At 44.5% G+C, this 19,985-nt stretch overlaps 1 protein-coding gene across 1 annotated transcript in view; it reads right to left on the bottom strand.

Moving 5' to 3' along the window:
• Positions 1 to 10,607: 10,607 nt before the first annotated feature.
• LOC141273024 (anthrax toxin receptor 1-like) overlaps positions 10,608 to 19,985 on the bottom strand; it is a 119,527-nt gene continuing 110,149 nt past the window's right edge. Inside the window, exons 16-18 of the mRNA XM_073684340.1 lie at positions 15,094 to 15,261; positions 14,927 to 15,007; positions 10,608 to 13,631 (exon numbers count right to left, since the gene is read on the bottom strand). Of these exons, the coding sequence (XP_073540441.1) occupies positions 13,413 to 13,631; positions 14,927 to 15,007; positions 15,094 to 15,261 (468 nt within the window). The 3' untranslated portion in view covers positions 10,608 to 13,412. The remainder of the gene's footprint in view (positions 13,632 to 14,926; positions 15,008 to 15,093; positions 15,262 to 19,985) is intronic.

The following is a 19,985-nucleotide window of genomic DNA, read 5'->3' on the forward strand; positions in this document are numbered from 1 at the left end:
TAACGGAAAATCGGCTCAAATTGTTAGCGACACCATGTTGCGTTTGGAGAGCCGCTGTGTGCCCAAACATTGGAGCTCCCCCACAAGTGACCCCATTTTGGAAACTAGACCCCCCAAGGCACCTATCTAGATGCATTGTGAGCACTTGGAACACTCAGGTGCTTCACAAATTGATTCATAAAAATGAAAAAGTGTTTTTTTTTTCACTTTTTCATTGTTACGAATCAATTTGTGAAGCACCTGGGGGTTCCAAGTGCTCACTATGCATCTAGAAAGGTGCCTTGGGGGGTCTAGTTTCCAAAATGGGGTCACTTGTGGGGGAGCTCCAAAGTTTGGGCACACATGGGCTCTCCAAACACAACATGGCGTCCGCTAATTATTCAAGCAAATTTTACAATCAAAAAGTCAAATAGCGCTCCTTCCCTTCCGAGCCCTGCCGTGCGCCCAAACAGTATTTTTTCCCCAAATATTGGGTATCTGCGTGCCCAGGGGAAATTGCACAACAAATTTTGGGGTCCATTTTTTCTTGTTACCCCTGTGAAAATAAAAAAAATTGGGTCTAAATTAACATTTTTGTGAAAAAAGTTAAATGTTCATTTTTTTCTTCCACATTCAAAAAATTCCTGTGAAGCACCTGAAGGGTTAATAAAGTTCTTGAATGTGGTTTTGAGCACCTTGAGGGGTGCAGTTTTTAGAATGGTGTCACTTTTGGGTATTTTCTGTCATAAAGACCTCTCAAAGTGACTTCAAATGTGATGTGGTCCCTAAAAAAATGGTTTTGTAAATTTTGTTGGAAAAATGAGAAATCGCTGGTCAACTTTTAACCCTTATAGCTCCCTAACAAAAAAAAATTTTGGTTCCAAAATTGTGCTGATGTAAAGTAGACATGTGGGAAATGTTATTTATTAACTCTTTTGTGTGACATATCGCTCTGATTTCAGGGCTTAAAAATTCAAATTTTGAAAATTGCAAAATTTTCAAAATTTTCGCCAAATTTCCGTTTTTTTCACAAATAAACGCAAGTGATATCGAAGAAATTTTTCCACAATCATGAAGTACAATATGTCACGAAAAAACAATCTCAGAATCAGGGGGATCCGTTGAAGCGTTCGAGAGTAATTACCTCATAAAGTGACAGTGGTCAGAATTGTAAAAATTGGCCCGGTCATTAACGTGCAAACCACCCGCGGGGCTTAAGGGGTTAAAGAGTGACCCCAGGGTACGGGCCAGGGAGCCGACCACTGTGACATCCCCAAGGCCAGGCAAAGGTCCGGGTACCGAGTCATCCCCATCCCCCGGGCTAGTCACATCCTCCTCCACCTCCTCTGCTGACCTCATCGACTGGCTGACTGTGGGTTGACAGTAAGTGGGATCTACAACCTCGTCATCATCACCCTGTGTGTTCTCACACCCGTCGTCCTCAGAGCCAACCTCTTCCTGCCCTGACCGAAAAGTCAAGTTGTCGCTCCAATCAGGTATTTGAGTCTCATCATCGTCTTCATCATTGTCTCCACCAACAGGAGTTACAGTTTGGGAACGAGGGTCTACATTATTGTAACATACCTGGCGGCGTCCTTGCATAGTGGTCCATCTCCCACTGTGAAGAGCGCGCACTTGATCTCCAGTCCAGGGTGTCTCTCTGGCTTCCCTCCATGCTGTCTGTTTGTGTCTGTTTCTGCTGCTTAAGGGCGGCGCCCGATCACTTCCTGCTTTTTGTACCTGCTGTAGGTCACACCCCTTGTGCGTCCTCAGCCTATTGCTGTCTGTCACCTGGTAATTAACCCAGCTGCCCCAATCAATCCCTGCCTGAGCATTGTGTTTCATTCAGTGTGTGCTTTCACTCTGAAGGTGCCAGGTCCCGTTCTGTGTTCTCTTGTCTGCCTATCCTGGAGGCTGTATTTCCAGGCCTGTCTGAACACGCTCCTAGCCTGTTCCTCCCGCCTTCTAGGGGCCGATTACCTAGACCCGCTCCTGTATCTTGTCTGTCCTGTCTGAACACGCTCCTTGCCTGTTCGTCCCGCCTCTCTGGGGGCCGTATTCCCAGACCCGCTCCTGTATTCCGCTGCAGTGTCGGTCCCCTCCGTACACTCAGTTCCAGTCTGTACTCTCTCCTATCTTTTACCTGTTTTTTCTCTATGTCCGTTCCTTTCCTTTTTCTGCAGAGTCTGAACTCGTACCTAACTCCTGCTTGTTGTCTCTGTACTCCCGTTTGTGAGTTTGTGGTCAACTCGCTACTTCTCTGCAAGTACCCTGTGGGTATCTGGCTCTGCCTTTCCCTTCCTGTCTGTTCCGTGTGAACAGAGCCCTGTCCCCCCTGCTCTGCCTTGCTCACCGCTCCGGCGGTTCTAGCCTGCTCTGCCTTGCTCACTGCTCCGGCAGCCTTGCTCCGCTCTGACCCTTTTGCTCACTGCTCCGGCAGCCTTGCTCCGCTCTGACCCTTTTGCTCGCTGCTCCGGCAGCCTTGCTCCGCTCTTATCCTTTTGCTCGCTGCTCCGGCAGCCTTGCTCCGCTCTTATCCTTTTGCTCGCTGCTCTGGCAGTCTTGCTCTACTCTTGCTCACCGCTCCAGGCGGCCTCGTCCTGCTCTACTCTTGCTCACCGCTCCAGGCGGCCTCGTCCTGCTCTACTCTTGCTCACCGCTCCAGGCGACCTCGTCCTGCTCTACTCTTGCTCACCGCTCCAGGCGGCCTCGTCCTGCTCTGCTCTTGCTCACCGCTCCAGGCGGTCTCGTCCTGCTCTGCTCTTGCTCACCGCTCCAGGCGGCCTCGTCCTGCTCTGCTCTTGCTCACCGCTTCGGGCGGTCTCGTCCTGCCCTGTTCTTGCTCACCGCTCCGGGTGGTCTCGTCCTGCCCTGCTCTCGCTCACCTCTCTGGGCGGCCTCACTCTGCTGTGTTTGTCCGCCACATCTGTGGTTCTGTTCCAGAGTCCCAGTGTGTACTGGGTCCTATCCCGCCTGTGTTCCTACCTGCTAGTGCCTTCCTGTCTGCACTCTAGCCGTGCTTGCCTGTACCCCCCCTGCCTGCATACCCACCTGCCTGCATACCAGTTGTGCCAGCCTAACCAGTCTGTTCCTGTATTCCCCTGTGTGGGTCAACAGCCGTGTCCGGAGTCTGTCCTGGAGTAGCACCTGGTCCCTCTGCTCGGTTCCTCCTTGGTGCACTGGCGTCGTATGCCGTCGTGTGACCCTGGTCGGATCAGGTGAATACCTAGTTACGCCCCTCCAGGCATTCACTCTCCGGCACGGTCCAGTGGAATCACACGCACACGCCGCTCAGCCCGGGCGTGTGCATTACAATTATGCTCAGAACCTTCTTCATCTGGTCCTGGATCCGACTTATAAAGATTCTGGGCATCAGTGCAGATCATTTCCTCGTCTGGATTAACAGAAGCAGACCTCCGTTTCCCAGGCTATAGTGTGAGTAAACAGCGGTGCATACTCAACCATCTGTGTTACCCCATACTCAGACGGGCAGCTGGAGACTTGGGAGCTGTGAGGAAGCAAGTGCGATTGGGGTGACACCTCTGAGGAATGGAGTATTTGTGATGTTGAAGTTGAGGTGGAGGAGAGCCCACTTGAAGGAGCACTTGATATCCGTTGAAGCACCTGCTCTTTTTGTGCCTCATCTGGAATTTGTAGCGATGGGCGTGTCCGTAAGAAAGGGATCGTATCACATTGTTCACGAAAAGAAGTAGACATCTTAATTTGGCTGGAAGATGGTCTTTCTTCTGCAGATGTTACTCCCCCCCACCGCGGGGGGGGCTCGACCCACCAGCGGACAGGCACCAGTATTGGGAGAGGGGGGCTGGCCGTCAGGGTCCACCGCGGCTCTGGCACAAACCCGGCGACACGGAGGTCGCATGGGAAGGAACGGACTGGCCGTGTCGGCTTCGCACTTTTTTGGTTTTAGAAGGGCATGACATGCCTATATCTGTGTCTCCCCCTCCTTTTACTCCTCCACCTCTTTTCTTTTCGCATGACTATATGTACTTGTCACTTTTCCATGTGTTAGTTGTGTCTTCTGAGCAGTTTGTCAGCTTTTGGACACCTTTGAAGGTGTTTTCTATGTGTTTCTGTGTGTTTTTGTTTGCCTGCCATTGGTTTTAATGGTGTTCGAAGGTGTTCGACGAACAGTTCGACGAACAGTTCGGCGAACATATGGGTATTCGACGAACCGAACCGAACTCGAACACTAAGGGGGTGGCTCAATACTATTGGCAATAACTAAATCACACTTGCAGCCAGTTAACATGGATTAAAGTTGACTCAACCTCTGTCCTGTGTCCTTGTGCGTACCACATTGAGCATGGAGAAAAGAAAGAAGACCAAAGAACTGTCTGAGGACTTGAGAAACCAAATTGTGAGGAAGCATGAGCAATCTAAAGGCTACAAGTCCATCTCCAAAGACCTGAATGTTCCTGTGTCTTCCGTGCGCAGTGTCATCAAGAAGTTTAAAGCCTATGGCACTGTGGCTAACCTCCCTAGATGTGGATGGAAAAGAAATATTGACGAGAGATTTCAACGCAAGATTGTGCGGATGGTGGATAAAGAACCTCGACTAACATCCAAACAAGTTCAAGCTGCCCTGCAGTCCAAGGGTACAACAGTGTCAACCCGTACTATCCGTCGGCGTCTGAATGAAAAGGGACTGTATGGTAGGATACCCAGGAAGACCCCACTTCTTACCCCGAGACATAAAAAAGCCAGGCTGGAGTTTGCCAAAACTTACCTGAGAAAGCCTAAAACGTTTTGGAAGAATGTTCTCTGGTCAGATGAGACAAAAGTAGAGCTTTTTGGGAAAAAAGCATCAACATGGAGTGTACAGGAAAAAAAAAAGAAGCATTCAAAGAAAAGAACACGGTCCCTACAGTCAAACATGGCGGAGGTTCCCTGATGTTTTAGGGTTGCTTTGCTGCCTCTGGCACTGGACTGCTTGACCTTGTGCATGGCATTATGAAGTCTGAAGACTACCAACAAATTTTGCAGCATAATGTAGGGCCCAGTGTGAGAAAGCTGAGTCTCCGTCAGAGGTCATGGGTCTTCCAGCAGGACAATGACCCAAAACACACTTCCAAAAGCACTATAGAATGGTTTGACAGAAAGCACTGGAGACTTCTAAGGTGGCCACCAATGAGTCCAGACCTGAATCCCATAGAACACCTGTGGAGAGATCTCAAAATGGCAGTTTGGAGAAGGCACCCTTCAAATATCAGGGACCTGGAGCAGTTTGCCAAAGAAGAATGGTCTACAATTCCAGCAGAGCATTGTAAGAAACTCACTGATGGTTACCGGAAGCGGTTGTTCGCAGTTATTTTGGCTAAAGGTTGTGCAACCAAGTATTAGGCTGAGGGTGATTGCAATCATTTTCTGGAAGAAACTGAGTATTATCTGACAGAATTGCAGGGGTGCCAATACTTTTGGCCACCACTGTATATATATATATATATATATATATATATATATATATATATATATATATATATATGTGGCACCCCAGGGGTCTGGTTGCCATAGTGGTAGAAATGCCATGTCTGAGAGCGAGCATGGGTTTTCTTGGTCAGGAGCATTATTGCATGCCACACCTCTTGCCTCAGTCCAGGGAGGGGAGGAACCTGCCCTTTATAAACTGGATCTGGGGCGGGTTTAGAGAGAGAAGTCAGAGTCCAGAAAGGGACAGAGCAGCAGCAAGGAGCTCTGTAGGAGCCAGGAGCTGAAGACCAGGGACTGGAGCAGAGCTCGTCCTGGCAGAAAGATGCAGAGAACCGGACACTGTGGGACCCTTCAGGCCCAGCATCAGAAACACCTGGCCATAGAAAGCCCGGAGGCTAAGTCACACGCAAGGGACCAGCACCGCCATCGAGGAGCGGAAGGAACCAAAGGCCCCAAGTCACCAGCCATACGGGTGAGCACCACACGGTACACTCAGGGACGTGGGCTACTACACGACTACAGCAGTGTACCCAGGAAGAGTGCAGTCAGACGGGAAGGCCTATATCTCCACCTGGCCAGGGGGACTCTTGTTCGCTCACAGACTGACCAGGCCTCTAATGTTAGCCAGTACTCCCGGCAGGGCCTTCTTCATTACCAACAGTAAAGACCCTGAACTGTACTACATGGATTTCTGCTGCACCCAGGCACCACAACCCTCACCATCTATAGATGCTGCCCTGAGGCTATACTCTTCCCGTGGGGAGTTATACTACCCTCTGCTGCGCACACAACATCAGCCTCAGCGGTCTGCCCGCAGCGGTGGTTCTCAGTGACCGCAATCCACGGGTGGCGTAGTCGGACATTTAATCATAAAAACCACCTAAATAGACTGCCACTGGTTTGACCACCCTGAGCCACGGGACCGGGTCACCGCCACGGAGACTACAACCCCCAGCATTGCACAGAGATCTGGCTCCGGGTATTCCCCTATACACACGGCCCAGGGGGCGCGTCATATATATTATATATATATGAAAAAATTACGGCGGATGTCTAAATAAGGTTGGCAGTAACAGGGCCCCATTTGCTATAAAAATAGTCCAGGGCATAAGTCGGAGCTCCAGTGTTTGACAATGGCATTTTTAAAGACCATCACCTTTTCTTAGGAGAAGCCCATCCCAGTTAATATGACTTTGCGTCTTTCTTTACAACATCTCTTTTGCTTTTTGTGTGTGTATAGTTTGACTGTCCATGCTTCTAGGAGTTACATGAAGCAGCCATGTGTGCTGCTCCCAACCTCACCCTTGACTTGAGTTGTTCCATAATGCACTCTGGCTGCAAGTCATCTCTAAGACTGGTTACGTGAGGCGTATGAAGCCTTCATAATGACACAGACAGGAGCAGGGCCTCCACTGACAAATTGTTTGTGGCAGGCGGGTGGCCTGCGGTTACAAGGGTTGGTGAAAAGTCAGCCAGTGTTTGTGTTACTCCACCATGACAGCAGAGCAGTCCACGTCGCTGTCTTCACATGACGCTTTCAATAAGATGTCACGCTAACGATGGTCATTTCTTAGCAGCCGTTCCTCTATTAGGACAAGAAAGCGACAATCCTTTGATTTTCCAGAAATCTTTCTATAACGCAGAACATATGAATCTACCGGCAGCTTATCTCAGGCTTATGGATGTGTGCACAGGGGTCCTCACCTGGACACCTGAATGTATTTGTAGATTGTAAGCTCATATGGCAAGGTTTCCTTACTGCATCTTGCCTGGCTATATGCTTTATAATTCAGATCAGGTTAATGACTGTAATTTTACCTATATTTATTGAAGGGTTTTCCCAAGCAATGCCCCATTGGTGAAGACAATAAGAATTACCACCAAATAAAAAGGCCCATGTGTCTTGAACCCTATGATGGAGCTTATGTAAAAAAGAAAAACAACTAGACAAAATGCATACTTAGAGGAGCCAGTTTTGACCTGGTGGAAGATCCTCTTTGACTTTTCTATGAATGTTCACCATTAGACACCATGTATTACCCCATATTATAATTATTTGCTGATTTCTAACTCTTAATGTAAACCCTAAGTGCTCTTGAAGTACCATTAAAGGGAATCTGTCACCAGGTTTTTGCTGGGAGCCGCATAATGTAGAGACAGGGATCCTGATTCCAGTGATTTGTCACTTACCGGGCTACTTGCTTTAGTTTTGATAAAGCCACTGTTTTATTAGCAGGAGATTAATAATGCTGCAATGTAGTCCTCTACATGGCAATCAGGGGAGGAGGAGTGTCTAACCATACCCCCTCAACTGATTGACAGCTTTCTGCCTATGCACAGTGAACACAGAAAGCTGTCAATCAGTGGTGTGGGGAGGTGGCTTACATAGAAGCTCAACGTTCAAAGAAATGAAGTAAGCAAGCAGACCAGTAAGTGATTCATCGCTGCAATCAGGGTCTCTGCTCCTACATAACGCTGCTCTCAGATGGGGGGACAAAATCCTAGTGACCAATTCCCTTTCAGATGCTACACTTAGGTCCTTCTACATAGACTATAATATATATTGCCCTAAGAGTCAGCCACAGATGCTCCCAGTGCACTTCACCGGCTGCCACAGGTGCGCCCCTCTCTGTATTTTTAACAAACGCCCTCCAGATTAGGATTCAAGGGGAAGTTGTTGCCTTCAGGGGGTTCCATGTACCATGGGTGAGGCAATGCTGTGGCTTTGCTTACAGGGTAATTAAGTGAGAAGAGATTTCCGCGATAGTAATCAGGCAACATTGCTTGTCCCATGGAGAAAATGACCCATATTAGGGGCTCCCAAGACTCTGGCAGCTGGTGTGTTCCTAACATGGATTAAGCAGATGTAAAATTAAAGAACACGTGTACTGAAGATGACGTGTATGTGTATATTTACTATATATAATTTTCATCAATCAATGAGTAATTGGGCTTTAGTACAAGTTGTGCTTATTAATACCTTGAAATGCGTCACTGTGCAGATACAAGTACTTGATAAAGACTAAGGGAAGTATCACTCAAGCCATCATTTGCAAACATAAGAATTGTGTAAAAAATGCCGTTTTTATTGACACCTTTTATTGACTGTAAGATAGGAGAGGATTACAACATGTCTTTATAAAGCTTGAACACACATGTACCTGGATGTGTGTCATCGAGTATGATATAAACATTGACATACTGAAACTAGAACACTCCATATTAATGCTTCCTTCCTTACTGCTACTTCTTCACAACGGTGATTGAACCTTAGGGGCAGCCCATGCGGCTGCTACAGGGCCCTGTAGAGAAGAGGGACCATTCTAGATTGGTCTCGTCCCTAAAACTCATGAAAATAGGATGTGACACCAGGACCTTCTATTGTAGTTGATTAGAAATGTGGTGGTGTCAAGAAGCCCCTGAAAGCCCCTTACTATTATCATTGTCCTCTATGATCTTTAGAAGTATACTTACCAGATAATTTATGGTTGCCTTCCTTACAATTTTTAAAGCTGTGGGAACCTTAGACAGAGAGGGAAACAGGAGAGGATTCGACTTATGGACGAATTTTCCAAACTATTCTCCATGAAAATGATATTGAAATTTCAGAAAACAATGAAAATATCCAGGAAAGCTACATGTGGCTAGTAAGGCTAAAATTGATCAAGTGTTAAGGAATAGTGGAGAGTAGAGTTACATATCAAGGGGGGAGAGGTTATAGTTGGCATGGGGGTTGATGATCCCATTACATATAGAAACTTCAAGTTACACCTTCAGATAAGAGAGAGGAACAAACGAGTGGCCTATAAAGGTATGGTGGTGGCAGCTTGAACCAGCACAAGAAGTTGTAGTCAAAATAATATTTTTTGCTTCCCTAAGTAGCAATCATATACCACATGTCCTGAAAGACAATAAAGCATCAGAAGAAGTTCTAGAAAACTTTGGAAGAAAGTCTTAAATGTTTGTTAATATCAGAAATCTTATATAAAAAGAGCACTAAAATGACATTGATATAGACCTAAGAAGACCAGCTATTTAATCCATCATCACCGGAAAAGATAAGATGATTTGTAAGATTTTCCATCATAGATGAGGGTAGTGGTAGATCATTATGAGTCATACTGTTGCATTATAGATCCCACAACACACCACTTTGCTTAAAGTCTATGTCCAGCTTTGGTGCGCCTTCTTTGGTGAACTCCAGCCTTTTCCAATAGCGTACATACTAAAAAGACAGATCATGAGTTTGTTATTGGGTTCATGGAGAGAAGGGGCGAGTTGTCACTCCTTTATCTTTGGCAATGGGTGGTAATAATTTGGGCGGGACTTCCCTTTTAAGAAAAACTGCACTGTTGGAAAACAGAGGTTGGGAGGGAAACAAACACCAGTCACTTCTGTTCTTGGTGGGGAGACCCAGCACTAAAGTAGGGGTCCATTTTAGCTTTTGTTTTATGCCCCCCCTCTCTTCTATGTGCCCCATTGCTTTCACACATTTATCTTGAAATCTAATGATAGACATTATGGTTTTGGAACATCTGCTGTTATTTAACATTGTGTTTGGATTCTCCAGGCAATCATCAGAAAACTCCAGAAATAACATAAAACTATGAAGCTATGATGGAAATACCACTACAGAGATAGAAGATAAAGCTTAGTATTAAAACAAATTGCTTAATTTCTAAATATCAGAAAAAAAATTGAACGTAAAATATTTACGTTACAGTATCGTATATATACCAGATATATAAAAATCTCTAATGTTGAAAAACCTCCACTAGACAAGATGGCTTCCTTGCCAACTTTGTAACACCAGCATCAGGACATTTTGCAAAAAAATGAAAGTTCTTTTTGTTTAGTTTTTTTTTTTCTAGAAATAAAAGGTATTAACAGTAAGTAGGTTCCTGATGTGTAATGCGATTCCATATACAGTCTCTAACTAGTCACTTTCAATGAACTTTCATAGTAACTTATGTAACCTCTTACAAAGAAGTCTTACGTCTAAGTACCCTCACTTGGTGAAGTCATCACTTAGTGTCTCCCCTTACACTATGTCTCTTATTTAGGAAATTTAAAGTGAAGCTATCATCAGAAGATGACCTATTGTTTAATCAGGTTTTTGCGTTACATGTGGGGGGGGGGGGGTTTACTATTTTTTTTCTTTCCTCTCACGATCTGTAATCTTGCAAGTTTCATAGTGGCCACTGGGGCTTTTTTAAACTCATGCTTCCTGTCCTTTCATTAGTTCAGGAGAGGTTTTCAGTAGACTCCTTATCATCAGAGGCAGGATTACAATGACAGGTAAAACCTTTATACACTGGTGATAACACAGGATCCACCAATCACAATAGGCGATGTCACAGCTGATCCTGCTCCACCTCCCTTCACAGTGACCTTTGCACACACTCATTAGAGGCTTTAGTACAAAAAGTTGCCTCTGATTCAGTCTATTGTTGGTAATGTATGTGTGGATTTCCTGACACAACAGGAAGTTAAAGTCTAAAGTAGCCCCAGTGGCCAGAGTGAAAATTGCAAGATTTCCAATTTTAATTTTTAATGCAGGTTGTGATATGAAGAAAAAACATTGACAAAAATTTTAGAAAATAATATTTCATACAAAAAACTCTGATTTTAATAAAAGGTCATTTTCTGATTACACATACCCTTTAACTATAGAATGCAAACTTTAAGAAGTGCCACCTTTTAATTACAACGTACAATTCTGAATATCCATCCAACAAGAAAACATTTTTGGGAAATATAATACTGAAGAACATTACTATTCATCTCCTGTATCCTGACCAAAGGCATGTGTTCAATAGAAGAGGACCGTTATAGAACTGTTGGAGAGTCGAGGTCATGCCCTGTTACTTTTATTCCCCTATTCTATGGTGAAGACTAGTGCAGGTCTTCCCTCTAGAGAGGGCGCCATAATTGCAACTTCCCATTGTCAAGGAACTTTAAAAAAGGACACCAACAATTTTAACATATTAACTGGCCACATGAGAAAATAGTGGCTGCAAAGCTGAATGAAACATAGTTTTAATTTCTCGTTTCTGTTGCTGATATATTAGCTTGTAAAGTTTATATGCTAATTTCCTTTTCAACTACGGGTGCATTAGCAGAGATTCTTCCTTGGGGGCATTTACTTTTTCCTCTGTATGACATTGACCAATAATAAGCAGGAGGTGTCATACAGGGAAAAAAAACACCCCCAGAGAAGGTCAGACTCAGTGTGATATGGCAAGACATATAATAACTCACAGCTCTGCTCTCTCACTGATCTTACTGCCAGCACCTTCTGTGATTACAAGGAAAAAACGGGAGTAAAGCATCGCTGTGTGTTACTATAAACACCTCTGCATCTGCAGCTCTCATCTCACAGCACTGTCATCTCTGTTCTATTCTCTCCACACAGATAGTGCAGTGAGATGGAGTGTTTGTAATGAAACACTGCTCTGCTCTTCTTACCTCCTCCACTTGTAATTACAGTAGGTTCTGTCAGTAAGGTCACTGAGAAGAGCAGAGCTGTGTGATTGAAGAGAAAATTAGCATATAAACTTGACTAGCTAATATTTCCGCAACTTAGATGAGAAATTAAAAAATATTGTTATCTTCAACTTTGCAGTAATTATTCCATGATGTGACCAGTTTAACATGCTAAAACTGGTGAAAGTCCCTCTAAAAATGAGCCAGTTATGGATTGTATCAGTTGCAGCATTACCTAACGTAAAAAAAATAAAAGGATTGGGGTTTCAATGGCATCTTAAAGCTTGACTATACTTTTTAAAAAGTATAAACTATCTTAAAGTAATATAAGGTAAATTATGGTATATAAAGTCAAACTTAAATTAGAGGTGTTGCTCTAAAAACTAAATTTCAGGATGATTTTTGGAGACTTGTTAGACAGGCGCTGAGATAATACAACATAGTTGTACACTGTAATGACCTAAAATGTTGGAAATTCTATCCTTGGTAAACCTATAAATTCAGATAAATCACATTGCCTCTTTATAGAAGATGACATGAATTGTAAGTGGTCCTCATCGAGTTGTGACTTCTGGCTACCAAGGATATGAAGATTGTCAGCACTTCTTATAAATTACTTAACTGCCCCGCAGTATCACATGCTATCTTCTGTACACGACTTTCACATACACATTTATACATAGAAATATAATGATTGATGGCCGGCCAGCCCACGCTGCAGATGGCATAAGACCGGAAAACCTCAACTGGATGAACCATGGCTTCTGCCTTGTCCTTGCCTTGTCTTTGAACCTGATGCAAGCTCTGTAATTGTATATTTCTGTATAGGATCTGCTTCTTGTTCAGAAAGGAATGAAGGAACCATTGATCAGGCCAACGGGACCTATCAGGATGAAGGAAGGGATTGTAGCTGGCATGCTTGACAGTACAAGCTGGTATCCAGTGCTATTCCTTTAATGGAATTTAGTACATGAAAATGAAGCAGAACATGAAAACCTGATCTGAATAGAGTTTACATGATATGAGATTGGAGAGGAGATGACTGAGGTCAGGCTGTCACCTGAGCACAAATGGGGCACACTTTGCTGGCCAGCAACAAACTCCATTTGTCATTTCTAACATATAATAACACCAGACAGAATAAATAGACTGAGTACATGTGAAACTCTTTGGCTGCCAGTCGAACATCCAAGCAGCCAAAGAGTTACAAGCAGCTGCACGCCACGAGATTGAAGAAGCTCTGGACTGTGGTGAGCACCTATATGAGCACCGCAGTGGCCATATATATTTGCCAAATAGAAATAGCGCAATCGCAACCCTTTCTATTAGGGGGGATAGAAATCAGTATTTTTATGCACGATGTGTTCTGAGCACACCGGTCATACTATACATGGGTTTCTAGGATCTACTAACGACCAGAACTATTCTTTTACTGCTGCCGTGCAACTGCCGTAACAAAGTGAAATTCAGTCCAGAATACAGAAGCCAATGGCACGGGCTCAATGTATAGCCTGAGGAGGAGGACGAGAAGGTGGTGGACCTGGGGGCATTCTGGCAGGTGGAGGACCAGGTGGAGGTTGCCGCTGTGGTGCCTGATTAGGAGGCTGTTTAGGTGGCTGATTTGGTGGTGGCGGGCTTGGTGGAGCACTTCTGGCAGGTGGCTTATAGATAGCCTGGCTACCATCAGCTTTAACTCTGGTGAAATTAATACAGCGTCCCTAGAAAAAAATAGAGAAAAAAAAGAAACATGAAAAGGTAACCAAGATTGTATGAGGCAGGACAGCAAAATATTCTGCCTCTCTTGAGATAGATCTGAATTACTTTTCTTCTCATTTTGTTCCTGAATTTCTTTGGATTGCAGTATGATGTCTAACTTTTGAGGATCTTCTGGTCTTCTTCACTTTGTCAGGCAAGTGCTATTTAAGTGATTTCTTGATTGAGAACAGGTGTGGCAGTAGTGCGTGATTAGGGAAATTGAAATCAAGCCTGACTGTATATTCTGTTACCCTTACTATACCTCCCCCATATGATGTTTTTATGATGTATATTTATGTTGTGTCCCATTTGGACTACTAAGTACACTTTTAATGATAATTATTAAAAGCTAAATTTTATTGGGTATATTCTTCTCTGTCTGGTTCACACAATATTGTATACCCCTCCTTTTTGCCAACTTGGTTTGGCTTGGTTTGTCTTGGTTTTTCTACTGTGGTTAGGGAAATTGAACTCAGCTTCCCAAAGATGTGATAAACTACAGTTAATTTATGTTTTAAGGGTGGGGGCACAATCACTTTTTCACACAGGGCCCTATAGGTTTGGATTTCTTTTTCCCTTAATAATAAAGACATTCATTTAAAAACTGCATTTTGTGATTACTTGTGTTATCTTTGTCTAACATTTAAATTTGTTTTGTGATCTGAAACATTTAAGTGTGACAAACATGCAAAAGAATAACAAATCAGGAAGGGGCAAACATTTTTTCACACCACTGTATTTGCTTTTCAGTTGGATGAGTCAAAAATGCTCCTTTCAGGATATCCCTTAATGCAAAAGTTTGATCTTTGTCGGAACGCAGCGAAGAACTGTCCCCATGACAACACTTCCAGTACTCTGGCATCATTTTTGCCGTCATGGTTTTAAATGCCACTGTTATTTTAGGGACGCTAGATCTCACAACTGCTATATACAATCTAGCTTCAATCTTCCTAATACATATGAGAGACTTACAGTATGTAGTTGTTATGTGCAATGTGCTATAATACTACAGACATGCCAGACCGTAAGAGCAAAAAGTGCTGTCATGGGTGGAATGGCAGCGGAGCTTTCCCTCACCTGGGTAAAAGATTAAATTCACTGCCGCCAAACTGGGGGCAAATGCCCTCCTAGCTCCTCTCAAGCTGCATCCCTGGTGATAAGGACTTTTAATTTGTAGAGCATAGCCAAAGCCTGTGTAGATCACCTAGATGACCTCTTACAAGGATGTGACTAGTGATATGGTGTCCTATGTTCTCACCTTGTCCCCTGCTTGCGGCCTCATCAGCGACACTTGGTCGTATCCTCTCCTCAGCAGAGCCCAAATTGCATCTAGCTTACCCTGGAGTGAGACATGATGTCAGGAGTGAATTCACATGCAATACGTACAATAGGCAGAAAGGTGTAGAGAAGTAAACCCTTCTTTACCTTAATTGGACTGTACCATTTCCTCTCCTGTGAATTATTACGGCGGGCATTTTTCTTTGGTTTAGGCTCCCAGGGTTCGAATTCTTGCTCAGGCAGTGTAATGACTGCATTTTTGGGTTTCTCTAGTTTTGCTCCTTCTTCGGTGGAGCCCTTATCACCCCACCTCACCTACAATAAAATAAAAGATACATATACTACACTGGGCATATAACAAGGACCCATCATCTCTCCTCATCTGTTTTAGCACTAATTACATTCTCCATTAAAGGAGTATTCTAAAGTGCAGAAGTTATCCCTTAACCATGGGATAGGGGATAACTTCCCAATTGCTGGGGTCCAACTGCTTGGGCCTCAAACTATCACAAGAAATGGTGCGTGTGAATGGAGCGGTGGTCGATTATGAGCACATTTGTTCCATTCATTCTTAATAAGACCGCTGAAGATAGCCGAGCACTTCGCTTCGGCACTCCCATTCAGAATGAATTAAGGGATAAGCACATGGCTGATGACTAGTGTTGAGCGATACCTTCCGATATCAGGAAATATCGTATCGGATTGGATCGGGCCGATACCCAAAAAGTATCGGATATCGCCGATTCCGATACCGGAAACCAATGCAAGTCAATGGGACACAAATATCGGAATGAAAATAAACCCTTTCTTTCCTTGTAGGTTAATTCTACATGAAGTAAAACAACTAAGAATAATGTAGAATGACATGAAAAGCCGGCAATTCATCAGCGGCATTCACCGGTACCCGACAATTTACAACAGAAAGAATAGAGCTTCACACATAGATTAGGTAGATAGAACCATGTCAGTCACATATATATGAAGTACTGTGACAGTGTTGCTTACTGTACTTGTCATTTAGTGTAAAGGATTTATTTTAAAAAATATTAGTGTTTTCGTGCACCGTCTCTTTAAGAAAGCCGGCCGGCAATTCAGCATCTGTACCCGACAATTTATAATAGACAGAATAGAGCTTCACACATAGATTAGATAGATAGAAACATGTCAGTCACATATATATGAAGTACTGTGACAGTGTTGCTTACTGTACTTGTCATTTAGTGTAAAGGATTTATTTAAAAAAATATTAGTGTTTTCATGCACCGTCTCTTTAAGAAAGCCGGCCGGCAATTCAGCAGCGGTACCCGACAATTTATAACAGACAGAATAGAGCTTCACACATAGATTAGATAGATAGAAACATGTCAGTCACATATATATGAAGTACTGTGACAGTATTGCTTACTGTACTTGTCATTTAGTGTAAAGGATTTATTTTAAAAAATATTAGTGTTTTCGTGCACCGTCTCTTTAAAAAAGCCGGCCGGCAATTCAGCATCGGTACCCGACAATTTATAATAGACAGAATAGAGCTTCACACATAGATTAGATAGATAGAAACATGTCAGTCACATATATATGAAGTACAGTAATAGTGTTGATTACTGTACTTGTCATTTAGTGTTAAAATAAAGGATTTATTTTAAAAAAAATTGGCGTGGGGTTCCCCTTAATTTTAGGCTCTAGCGGAGGTTAAGCAGACAGCTGGGGCAAATGTTTGAAGCCTGGGAAGGGGGTAATACCCACGGAGCTTCCCAGGCTACTAATATCAGCCCCCAGCTGAATACCTAGCCTTTACTAGCTATTAAAATGGGGGAACCCCCCCAAAAAAATAACGTGGGGTCCCCCCTAATTTAATAGCTAGCACAGGCTAGGCAGACAGCTGGGGGCTGATATTAATAGCCCAGGAAGGGTGCCATGAATATTGGCCCCCTCCCAGGCTAGAAACACCAGCCGTCAGCCGCCCCAGAAATGGCGCATCCATAGGATGCGCCAATTCTGGCACTTAGCCTCGCTCTTCCCACTGCCCTGTAGCGGTGACAGTGGGGTAATAGGGCTGGGGTTGATGTCAGCTTATAATGCCAGATGACATCAAGCCCAGGTTAGTAATGGAGAGGCGTCTATAAGACACCCCCATTACTAACCCCATAGCCAAAGTTAAAGAAAAACACAAACACCCAGAATAAAGTCCTTTAATTGAAATAAACACACAATTCTTTATTGTTCTAAATTAAACCATACTTACCATCACGCCCATTCCAGCTGAAGCCAACGATCTCCTGCAATAAAAGAAAAATAATAAAGCAACATCATCCTTACCTTTCAATGGTTCCCAGGACAGCTCCAGCTCTGCTACATCGAGATGACAGGCTGGACCGCAGCAGAACGCTGCCATCCAGCCTGTCATCCCGCAGACACTGAGAAGCGCAGGCATGCTTGAGCTCCTCAGTGTCTCTCTGTGACGTCATCCAGATGAGCCGAGTTCATGTCCAATGAACTCAGCTCACCTCATGCACGTCACTGACAGCGTGGGAAAATTCTCCTGCACTCAGCGCTTCAGCGTGAGAATTCTCCCACGCTGTCAGTGACATACATGAGGTGAGGTCATGTCCAATGAACTCAGCTCACCTCATGCACGTCACTGACAGCGTGGGAAAATTCTCACGCTGAAGTGCTGAGTGCAGGAGAATTTTCCCACGCTGTCAGTGACGTACATGAGGTGAGCTGAGTTCATTGGACATGACCTCGGCTCATCTGGATGCCGTCACAGCCAGACACTGAGGAGTGGAAGTATGCCTGCGCTTCTCAGTGTCTGCGGGATGACAGGATGGATGGCAGCGTTCTGCTGCGGTCCAGCCTGTCATCTCGATGTAGCAGAGCTGAAGCTGTCCTGGGAACCATGGAAAGGTAAGGATGAGGTTGCTTTATTATTTTACTTTTATTGCAGGAGATCGTTGGCTTCAGCTGGAATGGGCGTGATGGTAAGTATGGTTTAATTTAGAACAATAAAGAATTGTGTGTTTATTTCAATTAAAGGACTTTATTCTGGGTGTTGTGTTTTTTTAAATACTTTACTAGAAATTCATGGTGGTCATGTCTAATATTGGCGTGACCCCATGAATTTCGGGCTTAGGGCCAGCTGATAATGCCAAGCTGGCCTTAACCCCTTTATTACCCAGTGAGCCACCGCACCAGGGCCCTGGATGAGTTGGGTACAGCGCCAGAAGATGGCGCTTCTATGAACGCGCCATTTTCTGGGGCGGCTGCGGACTGCAATTTGCAGCGGGGGTGGCCCAGAAAGCTTGGGTGTTCCTGCGCTGCGGATTCCAGCCCCCAGCTGCCTAGTTGTACCTGGCTGGGCACAAAAATAGGGCGAAGCCCCACATAATTTTTTTTTAATTATTTCATGAATTTCCTGAAATAATTTAAAAAAAATTGACGTGGGGCTTTGCACTATATTTGTGTCCAGCCAGGTACAGCAGGCAGGAACGGGCTGCCCCCAACCACCAGCTGCCTATTTGTACCTGGTTGGACACAACAATATAGGGAAGCCCTTTTTTTCTTAATTATTCCATGAATTTCATGAAATAATTAAAAAAAACAAAACGTGGAGCTTCTCCCTATTTTTGTGTCCAGCCAGGTACAACTAGACAGCTGGGGGATGAAATCTGCAGCGCAGGGAGGCCCAAGCTTTCTGCCCCCCCGCTGAAAATTGCAGTCTGCAGCCGCCCCGGAAAATGGCGCGTTCATAGAAGCTGGATGCTGTACCTGGCTGGCATACAAAAATATGGCGAAGCCCACGTCAAAAGTTTTGGGAAAAATTAATTAAAAAATAAATAATAATTTAGGGACTGCATCTTTATTAACTCCTCAAATGTCATTTAGTGTTAAAATAAAGGATTTATTTAAAAAAAAAATGGCGTGGGATCCCCCATAATTTTAGTCTCTAGCGGAGGTTAAGCAGACGGCTGGGGCAGATGTTTGAAGCCTGGGAAGGGGGTAAAACCCACGGAGCTTCCCAGGCTACTAATATCAGCCCCCAGCTGAATACCTAGCCTTTACTAGCTATTAAAATGGGGGACCCCCCCAAAAAAAATGACGTGGGGTCCCCCCTATTTTAATAGCTAGCAAAGGCTAGGCAGACAGCTGGGGGCTGATATTAATAGCCCAGGAAGGGTGCCATGAATATTGGCCCCCTCCCAGGCTAGAAACACCAGCCGTCAGCCGCCCCAGAAATGGCGCATCCATAGGATGCGCCAATTCTGGCACTTAGCCTCCCTCTTCCACGCTGCCCTGGTGCGGTGGCAGGGGGTAATAGTGGTGGGGTTCATGTCAGCGCCAGCTGCCATGAAGCCCAGGTTAGTAATGATGGGCGTCTATAAGACACCCCCATTACTAACCTACAAAGTGTTAAAAAGAAAAAACACACACTACACCCAGAAAAAAATAATTTATTTGAAATAAAACACACAATTTTATTTAATTCTTAGTTTACTAAAAATAATAGTTACCTGTCCACGTTCCTGCGCTGATCTCCCATGCACAGCTGTCACATCTGGAGATGGTGACAGCTGTCATGGCTGCTGTAAGCTCACGCTGCCGGGAACACGTCCGCTCCCGGCAGCGGGAGCCACTGACTGAGGTCACCGGAGTGCATTCAGGCAGCGCAGCTCCGGAGACCTCCTTTACGGCACTGCTGTACCGTGGGAATTTCTCACGATACAGCAGGGCCGTAAAGGAGCTAACCGGAGCAGCGCTGCCTGAACTCCGGTGAACCCTTACGGCCCCGTCATTCTAGCGGCGGCAGCGGTTCAGAGCGGTCACATTCTATGTGGCTGCTCTGAACTGGAGATCTTCGTGGGACACTCGTGGACTACTACGGAGGGGTAAGGATAAGGTTGTGGTTTATTATTTTATATTTTATTACAGGAGATCGATGGCTTCGGGGAATTAGGTGTCTAGGTGAGTATAGGTGTAGTTTTTTATTTTTTACTTTATTTTAGGTGGCGATCGGCGGGGACAGGTAATGTATGAACTAA

The sequence above is a fragment of the Phyllobates terribilis genome, unplaced genomic scaffold, assembly GCF_046119375.1.
Source record: "Phyllobates terribilis strain yellow unplaced genomic scaffold, ASM4611937v1 Scaffold_5__5_contigs__length_657084704, whole genome shotgun sequence".
Lineage (NCBI taxonomy): Eukaryota > Metazoa > Chordata > Amphibia > Anura > Dendrobatidae > Phyllobates > Phyllobates terribilis.